General features: G+C 39.2%; 1 protein-coding gene across 3 annotated transcripts in view; it reads left to right on the top strand.

The window, feature by feature from the left end:
• The window catches only part of LOC126198666 (glutathione S-transferase 1-like), a 65,085-nt gene extending 41,861 nt beyond the window's left edge, over positions 1–23,224 (top strand). For all 3 annotated transcript variants that reach the window (XM_049935149.1, XM_049935150.1, XM_049935151.1), the window contains exons 3-6: positions 14,817–14,875; positions 14,978–15,119; positions 20,439–20,606; positions 22,968–23,224. In XM_049935149.1, the coding sequence (XP_049791106.1) occupies positions 14,817–14,875; positions 14,978–15,119; positions 20,439–20,606; positions 22,968–23,126 (528 nt within the window). In that variant the 3' untranslated portion in view covers positions 23,127–23,224. The remainder of the gene's footprint in view (positions 1–14,816; positions 14,876–14,977; positions 15,120–20,438; positions 20,607–22,967) is intronic.
• Positions 23,225–23,656: the final 432 nt, after the last annotated feature.

Raw genomic sequence — 23,656 nt, 5'->3', positions numbered from 1 at the left:
TCGACAGTTGAAGGAGACATGTGGTGATCGAGTTATGGATGTGTCGAAAGTGCGTTGTTGGGTGCGACAGTTTAATGAAGGCAGAACGTCGTGTGACAACAAACCGAAACAACCTCGGGCTCGCACAAGCCGGTCTGACGACATGATCGAGAAAGTGGAGAGAATTGTTTTGGGGGATCGCCGAATGACTGTTGAACAGATCGCCTCCAGAGTTGGCATTTTTGTGGGTTCTGTGCACACAATCCTGCATGACGACCTGAAAACGCGAAAAGTGTCATCCAGGTGGGTGCCACGAATGCTGACGGACGACCACATCTGCCCGTGTGGCATGTTGCCAAGCAATGTTGATGCGCAACACAGCATGAATGGGACTTTCTTTCGTCGGTTGTGACAATGGATGAGACGTGGATGCCATTTTTCAATCCAGAAACAAAGCGCCAGTCAGCTCAATGGAAGCACACAGATTCATCACCACCAAAAAAATTTCGGGTAACCGCCAGTGTTGAAAAAATGATGGTGTCCATGTTCTGGGACAGCGAGGGCGTAATCCTTACCCATTGCGTTCCAAAGGGCACTACGGTAACAGGTGCATCCTACGAAAATGTTTTGAAGAACAAATTCCTTCCTGCACTGCTACAAAAACGTCCGGGAAGGGCTTCGCGTGTGCTGTTTCACCAAGACAACGCACCCGCACATCGAGCTAACGTTACGCAGCAGTTTCTTCGTGATAACAACTTTGAAGTGATTCCTCATGCTCCCTACTCACTTGACCTGGCTCCTAGTGACTTTTGGCTTTTTCCAACAATGAAAGACACTCTCCGTGGCCGCACATTCACCAGCCGTGCTGCTATTGCCTCAGCGATTTTCCAGTGGTCAAAACAGACTCCTAAAGAAGCCTTCGCCGCTGCCATGGAATCATGGCGTCAGCGTTGTGAAAAATGTGTACGTCTGCAGGGCAATTACGTCGAGAAGTAACGCCAGTTTTATCGATTTCGGGAGAGTAGTTAATCAGAAAAAAAATCGGAGGCCTTAGAACTTGAATGCACCTCGTACTTGGCGGGAGACACTATTGTCCTAGGCATCTTTACGTGCTCACTGTGCGCTCAGAACTGAAAAGAGCGACCTGACGTGATCGACAGGCATACTAGAGACACTACCCAACACATCTGTGCAAAGCTACATCAGATTTTCACTGTTTCGCGACTCATCGTACCTTACTTTCTGAGTAGCCCTCCTGTACTGGATAGACAAAACGACGTTAATGTTTTCATGGCCAGAACATTCTATGTTAACCACACATGTGGAAGATTGGTTTGATGCAGCTCTCCACGTATCCTGTGCGAGCCTCTTCAACTCTACATAACTACTGCAACCAACATCCAGTTAAACCTGCGTAACAGTTTTCAAGCCTTGGTCTCCCTATACAGTTCTTAATGCCCACACTTCCCTCCGTTACTAATCTGAGAATTATTGATGCCTCAGAATGTTTCCTATCAACCCATCCCTTCCTTTAGTCAAGCTGTGATACTGATTTCTGTTTTCCCCAACTCGCTTCAGTACTTCCTCATCAGTTATCATATCTACCCATCTAATCGTTACAATTCTTCTGTAGCACTTCACTGAAAAACTTTTATTCTCTTCTTTTGTGAACTGTTGAAACACGTATGTTGTGCGGCAGCGATGCTGAGACATTGTAGAATCTCTGACCAGAGCAGTTGCGCTCGACTCGCAGTAGCGAGCAGTCTGTCTGTAGCAGTAGCAGTGTGCAGTAGTCAGTCCTCAGTAGTGCTAGGAGTCTGTGAGTAGTGGTAGCCCAGAGCAGTCGGCGGGCGTCGGCACAGCAATGGTCGAGATTCAGGATGAGGTATAATTTTATTAAATAAGTATTCATGCAGCTTTGCGCTCATCACATAATCTAATCTATATTCGTTGTAATTAATTTTCAAATCGCCCCAATAATAATCTGATTTCAAAGCAATTTTTTAACTAAAGAATCATTCAATTTCCTTCCATTTCCTTTAAACAAAAAAATTTTCAATTAACTTCAAAAATTAGTTATTGCGATGCATCTGCTGCAAGCTGTGGCGCAGAATAAGAGCAGAACTTTGACATGCAGTTATATTGAGGTAAGAAAATAATTCTGATTTTTGCACAGGGCCAAAGACCGACATTTCGGTTAAATTGAGTTTTGATTATCACTGTAGTTTCATTATCATGGGATTATCTTACATTTTGTGTGGAGAACTTATACTTGAGTCAGATTACTAATTTTGTTTAATTGTCTTTATCATTAATATTTTTGCGGGAAGGTTACACTTAGCTGTGGCTCCATTTCTATTAAGTATTGTCTTTTAAATTTTCCGTGGGGAGGTTACACTTGGCGACATCCGGTCCAGGATCGTATTTCGTAGAGAATCTTTTGAAAAACAGTCAGATATCTGCTCTTATTTGCTTAAATATAATTATAATTTGGCGCAACGCTTTTACTAATTTGTGACTTTCTTTCCTCAGATCATCGGCAATTCGTTGCTCTGTTGTATTTGTGTGTTACTTTTGCATTGTGCTTATTTCTTTTGTGAATATTTGTGACTATTGTTAAAATGCCGCGAAAGACTGTGAATAGTGTATCGCGAGGTATTTTGAATGAAATTACCGACTTAAACAACATGACCGATAGTAATTGTGACACGCAGTGTAATGATGACAATGCTGTGTTCACTAACAGTCAGTGCGTTCCAATCGCGAATGACGACTTTTACCTTAATGATGAACAAGAGAACTCATTTGTCTCCTCTGTTAATTTGACGACAATTGATGACGCGGGGCGCCCTATTGTAATGAGCGCTGCCCAGGTTAACACACCCGGTTTGGAAAATTCAAGTAACGCACAGACAAATTTTTTGAATGAAAATGGTCAGTGTACTGAAAGTACGACGGATTTATTTAATTCCGAAATAGTGTCTGACAATGTACATCCGACTGATAAACGTTTTTGTAAATTACAAAATGACCAAATGGTTACACAAAATGAGACAATTCCAGATCCAGCATTAATTAACACAGAGAACAGAAATGCTAATTTTCTATCGGATCCAATTATGGCATTTTTGCAACAAAATTTCAGACAACTTAGTGAACAGGTCAAACAACAGAGTGAAAAATTAGACAACAATGATGTAAATCTCAAACAACTTAATGAACAGGTCAGACAACAGAGCGAAAATAATAAACAATTTAATGAAAATCTCAAACAACTTAGTGAGCAGAACAAACAGTTAAATGAGAAATTAGACAACAATTCGAGGCAGCTTAGTGAACAAATTAGAGCCGTTGCTACGCAGTGCTATGACACTAAGGAACAGTTACGCGAGGAAATTGAGGCTTGTTCAAGAAAAAGTAGCGAAGAAATTAAGTCTGTTGCTCAGGAATTAAGGGAATTGCAAACAGCTACAACAGAAACACTTAGAGCGGAAATCAGTACAGTCGCTAAACAATGCTCTGAAAAGGCTACACAATTGCGCGACGAGTTTAAAGCAATGACAGCAGAACTTTCGCGCACAATGGATGAAAAGATTGACGCGAAATTCGAACAACAGAACACACAGATTAACGAACGTCTTAGTCTTCACATACAAAACAGTGATACGCGTTTCCGCAAATTTATTGATGATCAAAATAAAGTAAAACGTCAAGTAATGGAAACAATCACTGCTCAGAGACAGGAAGACAAACGTAAAATGTTTGCGAAAGCAAAAACATACGTAGACAACAATATTGTTACAATGTCCGACAAAATTAATACCATCGAACAGTTGAACGCGGAATTACGTGATGAAATTTCTGATCTTAAATCAAAAACGGATACACACACAGCAGATATTCAGACAGTGACAGACAGATTTGAAGAATTAGAAATAACACAGGATTCCGATGTCGTCAAAGCTGACGTTAAAAATCTGAACGAAATTACACGTAAGTTGCAAAAACAGATTAACGCGTCCGATTCTAAAAACGATGATCAGGCAAAAATACTGACTGAAAAATATGATGAATTGGCCAGTCGTATTGATGCTATTGAAAGTACTAATGACAGCAAATCAGACGACATTTCACCGGTCTCATTTAACCAAACACCTGAATTTCAAAATTTACAGCAGACAATTAATGAGATTGATTCATCTAATAACACTTTACGTAGAAAATTGTCTAGTTTACAACAGGAAGTCACAGAGATGAAAAGTATTTCGGTTAATAACGCATCACAGCAGACGCCACTTTGCGAACATTTGTCAGATTCGCGCAACGCGTGTAATTTGGGTAATCTACAAAGAGCACACGACTTTGATTCCGAACAATCACAGTTCAACAGATTCTCTTACAACCATGAACCTGTTCCATCACACAGAGACGATAATTTCGATTACAAACATTTTCTGTCAGTGAGAAAGTTTAAAGTGTTTAAAAACGACAGAACACAGATTCACCCACTAGATTGGATACAACAGTTTAGCTTTGCTTTTCCACCGACTTGGCCCGTTACGCACAAACTGGAATTTATTTGCAGCTTTTTGGAAGGCGAACCGGCAACTCGTATGAGGCCGATCGCGAGACAATGTTATTCAGTAGAGGAATTTCAGAATGCTTTTCTGTCAGCGTACTGGTCGAAGACGACACAGCGCGGAATTAAAGATCAGCTAATTAGTTTGCCAAATTATGAGAACACAAATTTTCCTAGTGTCACGCAATTTTTTGAGCACATGGTGCAACAAAACCAGTATTTAAGTGAACCCTATAGTGAATCCGCACTCATTCAATTATGTATCTCTAAATTACCACGGTCATTAAGAGTTTCACTTCTAACCGGTCAGCAAAAGTAAAATATTTCAGCATTCAGAGATCTGTTACAGCTCTTGGAAGTACAACAATCTAATTATTCGTTTGTAAACAAAAAATTTTCATATAACAACCAAAGCCAACAAACTTACAGTAATTATGATCAGACACGTAATTTCAATAGGAGAGGTAACAGGCGCTTTAGGACCGACAACCATCCAAACTTTAATAACAGACAAGATTCTAATTGTCAATATCGTCAGAATTTTCAGCAACAGGAGCCATATTTTAGTAACAACAGAGGTTTTTCACAACAGCAACAAAACCAGCCGGTTAGCATACCTAACCAACAATGGAATGCACAAGGTCAACCAGGCTTTAATGCTTCGCCGCGTGCACGTATAGTCCCAGGTCCAACAAATAGTAACGCACGGGAGCAAGAAAATAACTACGTACAGAGAAGACAGTATTTCAATTCTTATCGCAATGCACCGTATAGGAACGACTATCACGACAGACGTAAAAACGATGAGCATAATTTTCAGCGTACATCTAACAACAGTCGGTCATACCAACAGCAAAATTATCCACAAGAACCTATTCTCATGAATGAACCCGACAGTAGGTATCATCCAGAGCGTAATACGTCTGGAAGAAGTAATAGAACTGTTCAAATAGTAGAAATGCCACAACATCCTCCTGATAATAATAACACGTCAGATAGAATCTGACTAGATACTGTACAGGACGCATCTTCCAGTAATACGAGCACTACCTTAGACACGCATAATGTTGTTCACGAAAATGCTATTACTTTCGACGACATACGAGATACTCTTTTGCAGGAAAAACCAGTTGTTCAGAAAACCATTTCACATCCTGTCATCGAAATTAAAATTGGTTCATCCAAATTTTCAGCAGTAATTGATTCCGGATCACCTATGTCAGTTATTAATGAAGAAACTTTTAACGAGTGTAACAAAGAGAACACCTATCCCACATTACCTTTAGGCAAAACGAAAGTAAAAGGAGCAGTATCGAGTAAAGGAGTGGATGTGAAATTACAGACGCATTTATCATTTTGTATTGGAGGTCATACTTTTCACTCAAATTTTTGGATTGTTCCCTTGTTGACAACAGACGTAATTTTAGGTACTAACTTTCTCGTACAACACGACGCAGTGGTTGATTTTCAAAATTCTTATTTAATGTTGAAGGACGAAAAAGTACAATTAGCTTTAGAGTTTCAGCATTCTTTATCTGCGGAAGAACAAACAATTAACCGCACAGAGGTCATTTCCGCAACACGTAACATAGACTGTAATTCCGCATTGTTCACAGACACGTACGTACATAACTATAACACTCCAGACGAAACTGACTACGACGTAATGCAGATGATTTCCAATAAAGTTGAACAAAGCAGTGCAAATACAGACGACGAACGAACGCAATTACACAAAATTCTTTTACAGCAAGCCCCAGTTTTCGATAACATTCCTGGTACTATGTCCGGCTTTATGTACGAATTTCAAGTCAAACAGCACGATACATTTAAAGCAAAGCATTATCCCATTCCATATATCCACAGAGAACAAGTTAAAAAAGAATTGCAGGATATGCTCGACCAAGGAATTATAGAACCGGCAGTTAGTCCGTACATAAACCCGCTACATATTGTTAAGAAAAAAGATGGCTCACTTCGCCTTGTACTTGATTCACGTCACATTAATGACATTATTATTAATGAAACAGATCGACCACAGACATTAGAGGAACTTCTACAGAAATTTCACGGTACAGCTATTTATTCCACATTAGATCTGAAATCGGGATTTTGGCAAATTCAACTTCATCCAAATTGCAGAAAATATACAGCTTTTCTCTGTTTTGGTGACTGTTATCAGTTTTGCAAATTACCATTCGGCTTAACTATTTCTTCTGCTGCTTTTATTCGCGGTTTGAACACAATACTTCCGACAGAACTGAAAGACAGAATTACGACGTACGTAGACGACATTCTTATCGCAGAAGCTAACTGGACTGAACACAATATGATTTTAGAACGACTGTTGCAAACTTTTCACGCACAAGGACTCACAGTTAATCTCAGTAAATCGCATTTTGGTAAAACTTCTATAAAATTTCTTGGACACGTAATTTCAGCAGAAGGCATTGCGCCTGATCCGGAAAAACTTCAAGCTCTACGTGACATTACTGTTCCTACAACGAAGAAACAATTACGCAGTTTTTTGGGCTTAATTAACTTTTTTCGCAAATTTATTCATCATTCTGCGTTAGATACACCTAGATTATGCCAATTAACAGGTAAAAACACTATTTGGTCATGGGATAAGCAAGCACATTCTGAATTCGTGAACCTGAAACATGCTTTGTTGAATGCTCCACTTTTATCGCACCCAGATCTTACTAGAAATTTTTCCATTGCCACCGACAGTTCCAACACAGCTTTAGGCGTACATATTTTTCAGGAAATTGAAGAAGATGGCTCAATAGTAATTAAGAACATCGCATTTGCAAACCGCATTTTGTCACCTGCTGAACGAAATTACTCCGTTACAGAACTAGAAACATTATGTGTTGTTTGGGCTTTTACGAGATTTAGACACTTTCTTTATGGCAGACATACCACCGTTTACACAGATCACAGAGCTATACAATTCTTACTTTCGGCTAAATTTACTCATGATAGATTAAGCAGATGGAAACTGTATTTACAGGAATTTAATTTTACGATTGTTTGCATTCCCGGCACACAAAATGTAATAGCAGACGCACTTTCTCGTTCTCTCAGCAACAATCAGCAAGAAGTAGCAACCAACTTCTGCAAAGCAAATTTCAGTGTCATGTACATTCAGCAAGTTGCATTTGAAAATTTTATTTCATCGTCATTACAGGACATAGCACGAGAGCAAAGCAAAGACAATGTGTGGAAAGAAATTAAACACCTTTGGCAAGATAAGAATAATGTTACGATTAGGAACCACTACACTGTACGCAATGACATTCTGTTTCGCCGCTCTCATCCTGACAGCAACAATTGGTTATTATGCATTCCTGACGAACTTGTTAACAAATTAATCTGGTATACTCATTTAAGTTACGCACATTACGGAGCAAGAAAATGTTTTCTTATATTGAGACAGAACTGTTATTTTACAAACATGGAAAAACGTATACGACGAGTTTTAGCGTCATGTAAAATCTGTCAGAAAGCTAAATCAGATACGACTTCATATATTCCTCCATTACATCCCATTGTACCTGTTAAATTGAGAACCATGGCCGCAGTAGACATTTTTGGTCCAATTCCGAGAACTAATAAAGGTTTTTGCTACATCTTTGTCGCTGTTGAACTCACTTCAAAATTTGTTACTTTCACTCCGTTACGCAAAGCTACTGCTAAAACTGTTTCGAAAGCATTTGTAAAACATTTTCTATTTCATGTAGGGCATGTGATGAGAGTAATTTCAGATAATGGATCACAATTTCGTTCTGCTATATGGACACGCATGTTACGAGCTAGAAACATTTCTCCGATTTATATATCCAAGTACCACGCTTCTTCGAACCCTTGTGAACGATTAATGAAAGAAATTGGCAAACTGTGTAGAATATACTGCCACAAAAGACATGATAATTGGGACACACACATACAATCATTCCAAGATGTAATTAATTCCATTCCAAATGAATCCACTATGCTATCTCCGTCTGTTATACTGAAAAACGTTGAACCACCAAACAAAATCAAAGAGTTAGTAAATTTTCCTACATCTCGTCGATTACGACACCACGAAATAATTGACATTGCGCTGAACAACATCAAACGTGCCGCAGAGCGCCGGAGAAGACAGCAAAAACAGGTTTGTAGACGTCGAGACTTTCACATTGGACAGAAGATACTAGTACGTACACACTATTTATCCAGTAAATTAAAAGGTAAGTGCAGTAAATTTGAACTTCTATACGCAGGTCCATATCGGATTCGCAGCATTCCTCACCCTAATGTTGTACACGTCGAAACTCTGAGAACCAGGAAATCGAAAGGCAACCACCATAGGTCAAACATAAAACTCTTTATTGAGTGAACATACTTTATGATTTATCACGCCGTAATGCTATTTGCTAATTTTTATGACCACTTATGCAATTATATTCACATGACTACTTATTGATGATTATCGTATTTTTTTTTGGCAAGTGCCCGGCAAGGTAAGGTTAGCAGGTCGCTCTTCTTGTCGTTACACATCAGACCGTGCATATTTTCCAGATGAACTTACACATTTTGTGACCACTTATGCAATTACATTTATGTGACTACCTATTGATGATTATCGTATTTTTTCTTGGCAAGTGCCCGGCAAGGTAAGGTTAGCAGGTCGCTCTTCTTGTCGTTACACATCAGACCGTGCATATTTTCCATATGAACTTACACATTTTGTGACCACTTATGCAATTACATTTATGTGACTACCTATTGATGATTATCGTATTTTTTCTTGGCAAGTGCCCGGCAAGGTAAGGTTAGCAGGTCGCTCTTCTTGTCGATTACACATCAGACCGTGCACATTTTTTCATATGAACTTACACATTTTATGACCACTTATGCAATTATATTTATGTGACTACCTATTGGTGATTATCGTATTTTTTCTTGGCAAGTGCCCGGCAAGGTAAGGTTAGCAGGTCGCTTTTCTTGTCGTTACACACTAGACCGTGCATTTTTTCAGATGAACTTACGCATTTTTATGAATAATTATGTAATTCTCTGTAATGACGTATTAATTTTATCAAATTTTATCTCCATTGAAGTCTTTAATTATCGCTTCTATTAACTACACCATATACAAGCTGAGCACAACGAATGTCACATTTTGTCTTTCTTATGTATGTACGATGTTTTCATGTTTTGTTTATATGCACTGTGAACTAGTTAAGGTATAACACACACCAGTTGACTTTGACATTTTTTGCCCTATGATATCTCAACATCGTGACTGTTTACATTTTCTTCTTTTGCTGCTGCATTGTGATATTCTCTGTACATTTTTTTTGCCTTTGAACACTGTCTATGCTTTTGACATATTACGTTTTTCTGTCATGTTATGCTGTATGCTTAATTGTGTCACCATTAACCAGTCATTATTTAATGGGTATGTGATTTAAATGCAAGACATTAATCTTTGTTCATCAATTTCAGAAATAAATGATGCGTACAGGAAATGAATTAAATAGAAGTGGGAATTTCACCTACGGAATAAACGAAAGAAGATGCAATAAGCTAATGAGGACGAGTAAATGGATCAGAATTAACAAGCATTAACCAGAATATATTATACACATCGCAGAATAGCAGTCTTAACTAATTTTTTCTTTCAGAATACAAGGCGATTGATGCAAGCTGTCAGACAGAACTACACATTTTAGTTTTAAGTGATGAAATATGCTAGGGATAAGGAATAGTTGTGATGAATAATGAAATGATTTTTGCAGATGATAATGAATGCTGATAATGAATAATGATGAAGAATATGGTACTATGAATAATGAAGTTTTTGTTTACAGGTGATGATAATGATGAAGTTATGATGATATGAATAATGAAGTTTTTTCTTTACAGATGAGGATAATGTTGAAGTTATGTATTTATGCTATGTAGTTATTTAAGTATTTGTTGCAGTTTACTTTGACAGCAGGTGTTATATTGCATAGTAGGATGACTGAAGATTTTGGAAAGGACAGCCATGGAACACATATTTTTTATACACATTTCACTACCTGTTAATTCGAAGTTCACTACTTTTCAGCATAGTCTGCGTTTCTTCTTTCAGCTCAATAATCCATTTTGTATTTTTTTCAGGAGAAGCTTTTTATGATACTTACTAAACTTGTTACCTATTATACCTGTTCTAGTACTTGCATTTTTTTTTACCCACTTGTGTCTATCATTTATAAATGTGATAACCTTGCTACAGCTGACTCATGACGAATGACGTTACACATCTTTTCATTTATAGGAACAACCTAGAAGCAATTTTTTCTCTTTTTTTTTTTTTTGTTTTCCCTTATAATTACGCAAGCAATGCATTGCTAGCACAAAAAACAAAAAGTATTACCAGTCCCATATAATGTCACTAGTTTATGATAATTCTGCGTAATACTAATTAGCTCTGAATAGTATGTCACTTGAATAATGACTTCTTATTGTAATGAGACTACTTATTATGCCCATGATTCTTAATGCTATGATTGTAATTAACTGATTTTTAATAATGACTTGTTAATTCGATAATTGATGGCCACTGTGCCAATAATTAGTGTCACTTAATGAATTATGTATTAATTGTCATTAATTAGCTACTGTATTCAATTCTGACTTCATGTTTTTAATAATAGGCCACTGAGTGCCAATAATTAATGTAACTAAATGTTTTGTTAGTAATTATGCCATTAATTAACTACTGTTTTCAATGATGACTTCTCCTATTAATACTGAATGATGATAAAAGTTGCTAGGCCACTGAGTGCCAATAATTAATGTAACTAAATGTTTTGTTAGTAATTATGCCATTAATGAGCTCCTATTTTTCAATGATGACTTCTCACGATAATACTGAATGATGATAAATGTTTTGTACTAATCAATAATTGCTAGCCACTGAGTGCCAATAATTATTTGTAAATATGTCATTTGAATGAGGAAAAATGTTTTGTAATACTCAATACTTGATGGCCATTGATTGCCACTCTTGTCTGTAAATTAATTAATGAACATTTTTCTGTAATATTACATTCATGGTACAGAAATGTTCAATAACTGAGCTATGTATGCCGCATACTACTTATGTAATCACCTATTAAGGCTTGTCTGTTAGTTAATGTCCTTCAACTTCTGAGCTAACTACCCTGAATTACTGTAATATCCATTTGTCCTATACATCCTCCTAATCATGGAGCACTATATTTGGTTTTGCACTAATTCTACGTTGGTGTGCCTCTTAAGAGCGTGGTGTTGACACGACATGCTGTCCACCACCGTAAGCGAAGAAGACGTTATTATGGTCCCACTGTTTGGTGTACCTGATGTACTGCCAAATGATAGCATGGAATAATACTACGACGTTTCACTGTCTTGATACGCTGATAAATACTTCTGGGAACGGAACTGCAGATTGTATCACTTAGTTGTGATTCTGTGGAAAGATATGGACTTTCAGTGCAGCTATGTGCAAACTAAAGTGCTACAACCATGATGCAATCCTTTCCTTTCCTATCCTAATAGTGAAAAACATTTTTAGCTAACATCATTTATGTTCATGGCCTATACATTTTTTCTCGATTTGTTGAACTCCAGTGCGAGTACACTTATGTCACCTGTCGACACGATTTTTTGCTATTATGTTTATTTATTGTGAAAATACTAAAGACATTTTTTGATTTGTTCTGAAGTGCAGTATGTGTGCACTCTTGTCATTTATATTGTATATACTTTTGTGATTTGATGATTTTTTTGTACACTTGCGTTTATTTCTTATGAAAACGTTCAAAAATTTTCAGTGCATGTGCACTCATGACACTTGTCAAAATGATTTTTTTTTGCCTGTTATGAAACTGCTAAAGAATATTTCAGTGTGTGTGCATTTTATTATCTGTCAAATAATTTGTATATACATTTTTCCTGATTTGTTTTACACTTATATTTTGTCTTGTCTGTAATGTTTTGTAATTGGTGCATGCGCACATTTAATTCATGTATTACATCCAAATATTTTGTAAATGTTAATTAATTAAAGGAAAAATTTGTTACGATGGCAAGTCCTAATGACTCACCATCGCTGCCAAATTTTTGCCCCCCCAGTGGAGGGTTATGAAACACGTATGTTGTGCGGCAGCGATGCTGAGACATTGTAGAATCTCTGACCAGAGCAGTTGCGCTCGACTCGCAGTAGCGAGCAGTCTGTCTGTAGCAGTAGCAGTGTGCAGTAGTCAGTCCTCAGTAGTGCTAGGAGTCTGTGAGTAGTGGTAGCCCAGAGCAGTCGGCGGGCGTCGGCACAGCAATGGTCGAGATTCAGGATGAGGTATAATTTTATTAAATAAGTATTCATGCAGCTTTGCGCTCATCACATAATCTAATCTATATTCGTTGTAATTAATTTTCAAATCGCCCCAATAATAATCTGATTTCAAAGCAATTTTTTAACTAAAGAATCATTCAATTTCCTTCCATTTCCTTTAAACAAAAAAATTTTCAATTAACTTCAAAAATTAGTTATTGCGATGCATCTGCTGCAAGCTGTGGCGCAGAATAAGAGCAGAACTTTGACATGCAGTTATATTGAGGTAAGAAAATAATTCTGATTTTTGCACAGGGCCAAAGACCGACATTTCGGTTAAATTGAGTTTTGATTATCACTGTAGTTTCATTATCATGGGATTATCTTACATTTTGTGTGGAGAACTTATACTTGAGTCAGATTACTAATTTTGTTTAATTGTCTTTATCATTAATATTTTTGCGGGAAGGTTACACTTAGCTGTGGCTCCATTTCTATTAAGTATTGTCTTTTAAATTTTCCGTGGGGAGGTTACACTGTTTATTGCCAATGTGTCACTTTAGTACAAAGCTACACTCCACGCACAGTCTTTCAGAAAGGACTTATTAACATTTACATTTATATTCAATATTATCAAATCCTCTTTTCCAGAACTGGTTTTCTTTCTCTAGCCAGTCTACATTTTACATCCTCTCTAGTTCGACTGGAGAGAAATTCTCTCTTAGCAGGACATCGTTTTATAGTTTTGTAATCATCCATATATGATCAGCACTGAAAAATTATTCTATGTTATCCTCTTGCGTAGCTTATATGAACTGCTGTCTCAAAGATATTTATATATACCAAGGACTATTATTGGGCGTCAAATATTTTAGATTTGTCTACATATGGCATCTGGTAAAAACACGTTTCACTGAGTTGAGACATTATATGTTGTTCGCAAGCTATGATTAAAATTTAAAATGTGACCCCACAGCCAAAGATCCAACGCATTCAGGTCCAATGAACGGGGACGCCACTCTAACAGACCTCCTCCACCAATCCACCGCCACTGAAACGCTGTGCTGAGGTACTGCCCCATGGTCCTTAGAAAATCGGGTGCTCCTCATCTGTGGGTCGGACATTCTGATACTTTTTTTCTGGTCTAGTTTCTGGTGTGGTGTGGGTATGGTAGATGGTAATCGCCATTGACTGTTGACTATCGACAGGCTGACTGACCGTCGCTAAACGACGATTTCTGACTAGGCGCTTTTACGTCTAAGTATGTCAGGACAAATCAAGCTCCAACAGGAAACTTAAAATGAAACTAACATCAAAGAGCTGCTAAATTTTATCACCCTTCTCTTTTTTCCATTGCTACATTATGTAGATTCGAGGGTTTACCATATTTCCTGTTCGTCCTTCTTCGAATACGACTTTAACAAGGCTTGTTACGAGTAGTTTGTATCCCTTGTTTGTTTTGTAGTTAATCTGTTTACTTAATTTTTACATCTTCCTGTAGCGCGACATTTCGAATGCTACAAGTTCCTTGTCCTACGGCTGTGCTGCTGTTTTTCGTTTTCAAAAACATTGTTTCGTTCCAAACATACAATTTTAGAAACGTTTTGTGCAATTCTAGCGTAATATTTGACACCAGCGAATTTCTGCTTCAATTTGATCGCTAAATTGTTGCTATTATTGTTTACACCATTCCTTATTAGTACGTATTTAATTTGTTCATCCTCGACTAGACTGTTGGGTGTCCTGAACATATACTATTTTTTCCTACTTTCAGTCGGAAGAGTAATACGTAACCGAACAGTGGCTCTGATTCATATTCTCTATGCTCATTCACATTTCTTTAGAAATCTGTAATAACCGCCGAGTATCACGAACCAGAACACTGAATGACTGTTTTTGTTTCAGATTAATCCAGAACATACGATACCAACTTTAGACGACAACGGCTTTATTATATGGGACAGGTAAGCTACATTTAATTACAGTTGTTTTCTTATGTAGTGGAAATGGGTTTCCCTGTAACGTATGACATGCCTGATAATACTGTGCACTGTGCACTTTGGCAGCCATGCGATCGCGACGTACCTCGTGTCGCAGTACGGAAAAGACGACTCTCTGTATCCGAAGGACCCAAAGAAGAGGGCACGAGTTGATCAACGGTTGTATTTCGAAGCTACAACGCTTTTCCCACGGTTGAAGGCCATTACAGTGAGTACAGAGATTCACGACTATTGCGGATTACCAATTCTATCCTTACTCAATTCTGGGCTAGAACACATATTAACTGAATTAAATACACTGAAATGAAATTAAGGGAAGCACTGGGGGTACAGTTACAAAAAATGCAATGACGTGAAATATCATAGAAATGCTGTTGGTAACACTACGGAATTCTACGTCAGATCACCTGCTTATCATGGACAGGTCATCTGAGCAGTGAAATCAGTTCAGCTGATGTATGTTCCTACGGCAGGTTAAGCCGCGCACTTTCTTCAAACAGGTGGTGCTATTTCCCATGGGAGAGCTTCAAGTTGTTGATTCTGGAAAACAGGAGGAAAATATGACATTGAATGTTTGGTTTGGTCATGAAAGTGTGCTCGAATACAATGATCTCCTCCATAAGAACTAGCAAGGATTACAAAAATATCGGTAATGTGAAACCCAAATGAAATGGTACGCCACTTCGGCGTCAACATAATTAGCTGTTCGGTGGGAGGGTCATATTAATAATATTTCAAACACGATTCACAATTAAATAACAAAGTTCAATAAAAATTTATTTTCAAAGGTTACATTACACACTACTTATAATGAAATTATTTAGATCTTGATTGCAGCCGCGCGGGGTAGTCACGCGGTCTTGGGCGCCTTGCAACGGTTCGCGCGACTCCCCCCCCCCCCCCCCCCCCCCCAGAGGTTCTAGTCCTGCTTAGGGAATGGGTGTGTGTGTGTTCTCCTTAGCTGAAGTTAGTTTAAGTAGTGTGTAAGTCTACGGATCGATGACCGCAGCAGTTTGGTCCCATAGCAACATACCAAAAATCTGCAGTTTTCTTGATTGTAAGCTTTTTCCAAAAGAATACAAAATCAAATATAGAATTAGTATTTTTAAATAGGCGTCATCGCAGACAGTCACAGTCTGGCGGATTCAGTGGCCATAACAGATCACCCAACAGGACCCACAGGCATGGGTAGAGGGTAGTTATATTGAAATTACTACAAAAGACTTACAGTCCGCGGCTCGTGGTCTTGCGGTAGCGTTGTCGCTTCCCGCGCACGGAGTCCCGTGTTCGATTCCCGGCGGGGTCAGGGAATGTCTCTGCTTCGAGATGACTGGGTGTTGTGTATCTTTCATCATCATTCACTCGCTAATCGTCGTAGTGGCGTTAAAGAACTTGTGCAGCGGCGGCCACCAATGCCATAGGCTCATTATTATTAACGGACTAACAACTAAGATTACGTTTCAGACATAAACAGCGCACCAACAAAATTTTTTGAAGCAGAAAGCTAAAACATTTTAAAATCTTAAACCATGGCACGGTAGAAAAGGCCTGTAAATATCAAAATATTTTGAATACTGGTCTTGGATTGGCATTAACGGCTACAAACACAATGATGTCAAAAATCGCAACAACAAGAAGGAGTTGTGCGACATAAACGAAAGTTGGTGGATGTGTGTCTACAGCTCTGAGATGACGTCTATTCATATTTCGAAGTAGTCGCACAAAGTGCCGCTACTAGTGCCATTACGAGGAAGCAAATTAGGTTTGCTTTAAATACACGCTGAAACGGTTACCTTCGAGACAGGACGTGGTGGGCTGACGTTAGCAAAGAATGCCTTAAAGGCGACAGAGACGCTATTATCGACACATTATCAGCACCTCACTGAGCTTGAACGATGTCGTGTTATACGGCTACGAGAAACTGGATGTTCCTTCTGCGATACTGCAGAGAGACAGGTCAGGGATGTAGCCACTGTGCATGACTGATATCAGCGGTCGTCACGACAACGTGGGGTCGCAAGAAGACCAGAGAGGGAAGACCACCGTGTTCGGCGTATGGCTGTGTCGCATCGTAACTGCACCTGCAGCAGCACTCTGAGCAACAGTTGGCACCACAGTGACACAACGAACTGTTAGAAATCGGCTACTTCGACAGCAAGCGCCCTGTAGCGTGCACTCTACTGATCCCAAACCACCACCATTTACGACATCAGTGGTGTTAAGCCAGAGCTCACTGGAGGGCAGGATGGAGATCTGTTGCGTTTTCTGATGAAAGCTGATTTTGACACAGCGCCATTGATGGCCGTGTGTTGGTTAGAAAAAGGCCAGGTGAAGACCTGCACAATCTTTCTATGTGCTGGACAAACGGAACCTAAGCTTTGAGTTATGGTCTGGAGTGCAATGTCGCAGGAGCATTCTCGTGATTATCCCACGCACCCCGACTGCAAAACTGTACTTCAGCCTGGTGATTCGACCTGTTCTGCTGCCATTCATAGAGAGCATTCCAGGAGGTGTTTTCCAACAGAATAACGCTCGTCCACATACCGCTGTTGTAACCCAACGTGCTCTACAGAGTGTCGACATTTTGCCTTGGCTTGCTCGATCACCAGATGAGTCCATTCGAGCACATATTGGATATCATCTAACTACAAATTCAGCGTTTGTTGATACCGTCCCCACATTGACTGACCAAGTGCAACAGACGTGGAACTCCATCCTACAAACTGAACTCCTGCACCTGTACAGCACAATGCATTCAGCATTCTGGCGGTTACATCGGTTATTAATGGACCAGCATTTCATATTTGCAATGACTCATCTCGCACCTACATTAACCTGTGATCTTGCAGTGTTAATTACATAAATATGTTACGTAGAGACATGTTCTACATTACTTATGTTTTGGTGTTGCGATTTCTTCCGTCAGTGTAATTTAAATCTTGAATTTTTTTTTAATTCAATCTCTTTAAGAACATTCCAATATGGTTCCAGAAGACCTCTACTTTAAACAGCCCTGATCATAATAAATGAAATTAAAAAGGTTAACCTAAAAACAAGTACCTTCTTGAGGTTTAATAACTACAAGAAATTCGGAACGGTAACGAACATCTATGCAGTAAAATTTATACCGATTTCGTTAACTACAATTAAACGGAAAATGCCCTTCAATAGCAGCTGCTGTTTGTGAATCCAACTGTTTAATGGAACGGGTATTACACCCACTGCTGAATGCGCTGCAATGATTCCAAAATCTCATTCAGACTGCACAGCAGCTTTACAACTTAACAAACACAAACTTTTCTACGCTATAAAGGTGTTCTAATCAATTTGGCCAATACTGGGAAGTCACATAATTCTCAAGATTACGATACCCAAAGAATGGAACAGCTTTGCTCTCCAAAATGCTCTAAGAGAATACATTTTAACTACTCTCATTAATCACAATGCAACCTGAAAACAAACGGTAAGAAAGTTCCCTCAACAGCTTGGTGTCAACTAACGTTCAAATGTTAGTTACAAAATACCAGATGCACAAAGGTTGTCATGCGTATGCATTGCGTTACATTCCCCCTAACTGACAACTTACGACATAATACAGACACCAGCGGAATCAATTACCATTTAAATTTGTAATGTTTCCTATAATGCAAGAGAGCAGGTTATACACTTCTATAGTCAATCTACAAATGAGTCACACGCTGGTGAACCACATAAAAACTGCAACACTTCGTTACACGAAGATCAGTTTCACTCCTGACAAGTAGCCATGTCGATTGATACGTGCACATTCCCGGTACAGACAGTTAACATCAAAGTGCATGAAATCCAGAGCAAGGCGTTCCACTGACGAGGGCCACACAGTGCATCCCAGAACCGTGCAGGTGACCTGGTATACTATCCAAGGCCAGGCGCCTGAAACCCACTCCCATAGCCACGTCACAACAAGTGATCCCGGCTCGCCGCGCTTGCACTCGGTGCTGGTGCTGACTTCCTGGTGCCTGGCTGAACCATCACTCCACGACTGCCTCTCGCCGGTCTGATCACTGCCCGCATGCACCCTCTTCCACTCTCCGCGCCCTCTACTCCACCCCAGTGTGGCTCTGTCCAAGATAGCGACAACCGTCTGGAAATAAGTTCCATAGGAGCCCACATGTCTCGGCAATCAACTCTTCTTTTACATGTCAAGCTGAAAGCCATGGACTGAGGCAGTCTGGTAGACACAGTATTCCCGGGTTCGATTCCCGGCGGGGTCAGGGATTTTCTCTGCCTCGTGATGACTGGGTGTTGTGTGATGTCCTTAGGTTAGTTAGGTTTAAGTAGTTCTAAGTTCTAGGGGACTGATGACCATAGATGTTAAGTCCCATAGTGATCAGAGCCATTTGAACCATTTTTTTTAGTCATTTCCATTTCCTTACATGGTTATACATTACTCCGTAAGCTTTTAGGAGTCTGAAAAGTATGTTGGTAGCATGTTGCTAGTTGGAAATTCAAGTAAAAGAGCGCTGAATGACGATTATTTGTTGCAACCAAGCAAGACGTATTAAGTATCTTCTTCTTTGCCCCAGAAGAAGTTGTTTGCCCACCTTGCGTGTGTGGAACAAATATTTCTTGAAGCTTGCATGATTTGATTCCCATTAAAAAATAGTCACAGAAAATTTGCGGAATTTAGTAGCAATCTCACATACATTACTCTTGTACTCAGTGGCGATCACTGCGGTGGCCGTATCATAATACATTCCAAGTCCAAACATTTTATCAGTAAATTCAACCTGCTGACACTTGTCTGGCATTTCAACACGTATGGCACCAAGCCTAGCAAACTAGTAGGTATCCCCACATAAATGCTTCTAGTCAAGGTGTATACATTGAGTAAGTTTGCATACTATCTCGATGCAGTTAACCAACTGTAACTCTTCTTGCGCTGTGCCGTAAAATTTTGTGTACGAAAAGGTATGATATAAAACAAATGAAACTGATGACGCTAATTTGTATTCTATTAAATACTTTTTATAAATGATGGCATGCCGGCCGGAGTGGTCAAGCGGTTCTAGGCGCTACAGTCTTGTGATGTCCTTAGGTTAGTTAGGTTTAAGTAGTTCTAAGTTCTAGGGGACTGATGACCCCATAGTGCTCAGAGCCATTTGAACCATTTTTTTGACATGATGGCATCCTTCAAAAACAGGGCCCATTCTATTCCACACAATTCTCCATTCGTTCATTTCATTGTTCAAAACATATGTGCATGTTGTAATTCTTCAGGCTTTCCCAGTGAACTATTGACATCGTGGGATATGTGCAAATTGTTTTGCGTGTATCTGAAATTTTTGTCTTTGAGTGGAGCGCAGACACACGTCTGTGGTAAACTGTCTCTGTGTCGACTTCGATAAATTTTATCATAGTATCAACACAGCTAAGTGTCGGGAAAATGTCGTGTATTAATACGCCACGACAAACATTTACTTAAAATGGCTCTCTTGTATCGGTGTTGTATTGCACACATTATACATATATATTGTCTTCTTCGCAGTTTCCACTGCTGTTCCTGGGTAAAAACGAAGTAGAGCCAGATAAGAAGGCAGCCCTCTATGACGCCGTGGGACTCCTTGAGAAGTACCTGGAGCCGACTGGCTGGGTTGCTGGAGACGGCGCCACCATCGCCGACATCGCCTGCGCCGCCACGGCTTCCAGCATTCTGGTGAGTTCACACAGAGCCTCTGCATCCAGATCCACTCCTTCACGAGAGAAGGTCACAAATCGCAATGTTTCCGCGGCTATGGGTCTCGTTATTCTTAAATTTTATCAGGCTTCCCAAAAGAAGAGTGAGTAGTGAAAACCGTCTAAAAATACACTGCCTAATAAAAAAGGAGAGAGAGAGAGAAAGGAGCACCCAGAAACAATGTAGGAAATGAAACAAAATTTCACAGGTTTAGAGGGTATGCGATATTATTTCAGGAATTGCAATGTCGAGGCAAATTCACAGAGAACTTGACAATATGAGACTACTTATCGGACTGCAAAGGCTGTAGCCTTGATGCATCCACTGGTTCTGCTGGGAAGGGTGTCACAAAGGTGTTTTATCTTCTGAGGCTAGTTGGCTCACAACTGTTGTAGCTGGACCTTGATACTGACACGGGATCACAACTGACATCCGAGGAGGTGTCACACATGTTCTATCAGAGGCAGATCTAAGGACCTTGCTGACCGTTGTTTCATCATATTTGCCTCAATCGCTACCAGACCTGACCTGAAGTCATATTCGACATTAGGTAAATAAAATTGTATCACCTGACGATACAACAAAATTTTGGAATCGTGTTGTAATCAATAAAATGTGTAAGGCAATCTCTGGTGAATTTAAACACATTGCTGCCCTGTTTGTAGCGATAAAATATTACAATTTTTTTATATTTACAAGAATAAAGTGCAAATAAATTCCTATAAAGATGGTGGGCTTGTAACTTATCTAAGATCGATTTCGAATTAAATTTTGTCGACATTCCTCCTGAGATATTATAAGCGCATATAAGTGAACATCGTAAGATCAAAAGTACGTAAATTCGTTATAACAGCTCGTTAAAGGTGTTGCTAAAATTTCCGGAGAACACAAACTAGCTACTAAACGAATTTAATTGATATAACGGAAGATACTAGTCTTTCCTGTTAGAGATGTTACAACTGTCACTGAACTAATCGACGAATTTTATTGCGTTACCCGTCAACAGTTCTTAAACAAAACAAAACAAAGTGATTTTTAAAAGCAGAGTCAAAATGAAATACATTTTTCCGTTTAAGTAACGAAAACAGAGTAAAAATTATACTTACTTTAGACCAAGCCCCAGTTATGAGACTGGTATTGCTTGAATGCATACTTTGTTTTGTAATGATGCCGTTAGTTATAGGTCGGAATAAGCGATAGCATAAACGTCTCTTTTGAAATCGGCGTAATTGGGCGCCGTTAAAAAAGAAGTGGTCAGATAAAAATTTAAACGTTCCATTGTGTATATGAGAAAATACGTCTGGAAAACCTGGACAGATAGACACATTGTTGAGCCCTGCAAGAGACACGACGGGAGTTAACTTATTACTGGAGTAACTATGGAACGGTAGATGTTAAATGTTGCATGGAAAAGAGTACGCGACATACGAGAGGGGGTAGCGAAGATTATACAGAATCATGGTTTAACAGGTATACAGGGACGACGTCATCGACTTGAGGGGCCAAGAAATTAATAGCACCAAATGAATGACAAGAATGATGAGCAGTTTCAAAAACGTTTGACTGTAAGACACTGTTTCAGTCAGTTAAGACAAAGGGCTCAGAAGACCGCAGGGAGTCACGAGAAAGGCGATTTAAGATACAGTACAGTTCAATAAAGTGGATAATAAAAATTACCATGGTAAACCATACAGAGTATACGTCTATGTTGTGAAAATTAGTTTGTTATGCAGCTACAAGTTACAATTAAAATATAATTATAAAAGCGACATATGAAGTTCTTCGAGCTGCTGGTGATGTGTACGTAAGAAGATCACAATGCTACCTTCTGCTTACAGACACTGGTGCATCGAAATTTAGATTACACGCATAACTATTCAAATGGTAGAGTCCTTAGAATGGTTATACGACGAGTTGAAGTTCTAAACGCGTTATCAGTATATCACAGTATATAATTACTCAGAACGTATGCGTTTATTACTTTCATATATACGCATAACGAACCCATTTTCAGAAATATTGCTTCTAGAAATGTATACATTTTATTAATGTATGAGTTTGCTGTGTTGTGAACTCTAAACTTACAATTGACACAATTTTTTCCCGAAATCTATAATAAAACTTAATTTCATCTACAATCAGTCGTTGCAACATCTGATTTAAAATGGGTGTTGTAAGCTACTAGAACAGCTAATGACGATCCTTACCTTTACAGCGCGGAATAGGACTAGAGCAGCAACTGTAAACCTTCAATTGCTTCCAATCATACGCGCTAATTTAATTGCTCCGTAAACGACTTAACAACTGTACGACTCACACGCTGCTCTTTCTGTTTTACAGGAAAGCGGCGTAGATTTCACTGCGTTTCCGAGGACTCGGAGCTGGCTGGAGCGCTGCAGTCGCGACGTTCCTGGCTTCGAGGCAGCCAACGCCGAGGGGGCGAAGCAGCTCGGCCAAGTTATCAGCAGCCGGCTTCCGCCAAGCGCTCTGGCTCTCTGAGCAGGACAGCAGGCGGAAGATGTCTCAGCACAAAAAGAAAATTAACCAAAGAATTTCATTTGACCTTATGTAATTTGTTTATTTATTATCGAACAATAAATTTCATCCAGTATGTCTTCGCATCCCTTGGTGTTTATTCATGCATCCGTCCAGAGATAGCCACAAAAGCTTTGACATCATTGAAGTTGCTAATGGCGTTCTGTACCTAATCGCCCTTCAGTGCGCCCCTTTCTTGCAGCGATTAATTTGGTTGTAAAAGTTGGCGTTTTGGCTGCTGAGGGAATGTTCCATCTCGTCTTTGATAGATCTACCAACGATGCAGTATAACGTTGAAACATCTCTCTACTCTTAAGATACCCGGCTCTTCACAGAGAGTCGGTCTGCTGTTTCTTTGACATTTACACTTTTTTGAACGCACTGAAAGTATCTGTACCATCTGAGAACTGTGCCATATTGTGGCGGTTTCCCAAGTCTATCTCAAAGGAATAGATGGCCTCCATCCCAAGCACTAACGTTCAGAATAAAATTTA

The sequence above is a fragment of the Schistocerca nitens genome, chromosome 8 (genome assembly GCF_023898315.1).
Source record: "Schistocerca nitens isolate TAMUIC-IGC-003100 chromosome 8, iqSchNite1.1, whole genome shotgun sequence".
In the NCBI taxonomy this organism is placed as follows: domain Eukaryota; kingdom Metazoa; phylum Arthropoda; class Insecta; order Orthoptera; family Acrididae; genus Schistocerca; species Schistocerca nitens.
This window is presented reverse-complemented; position numbering and strand designations above follow the sequence as displayed.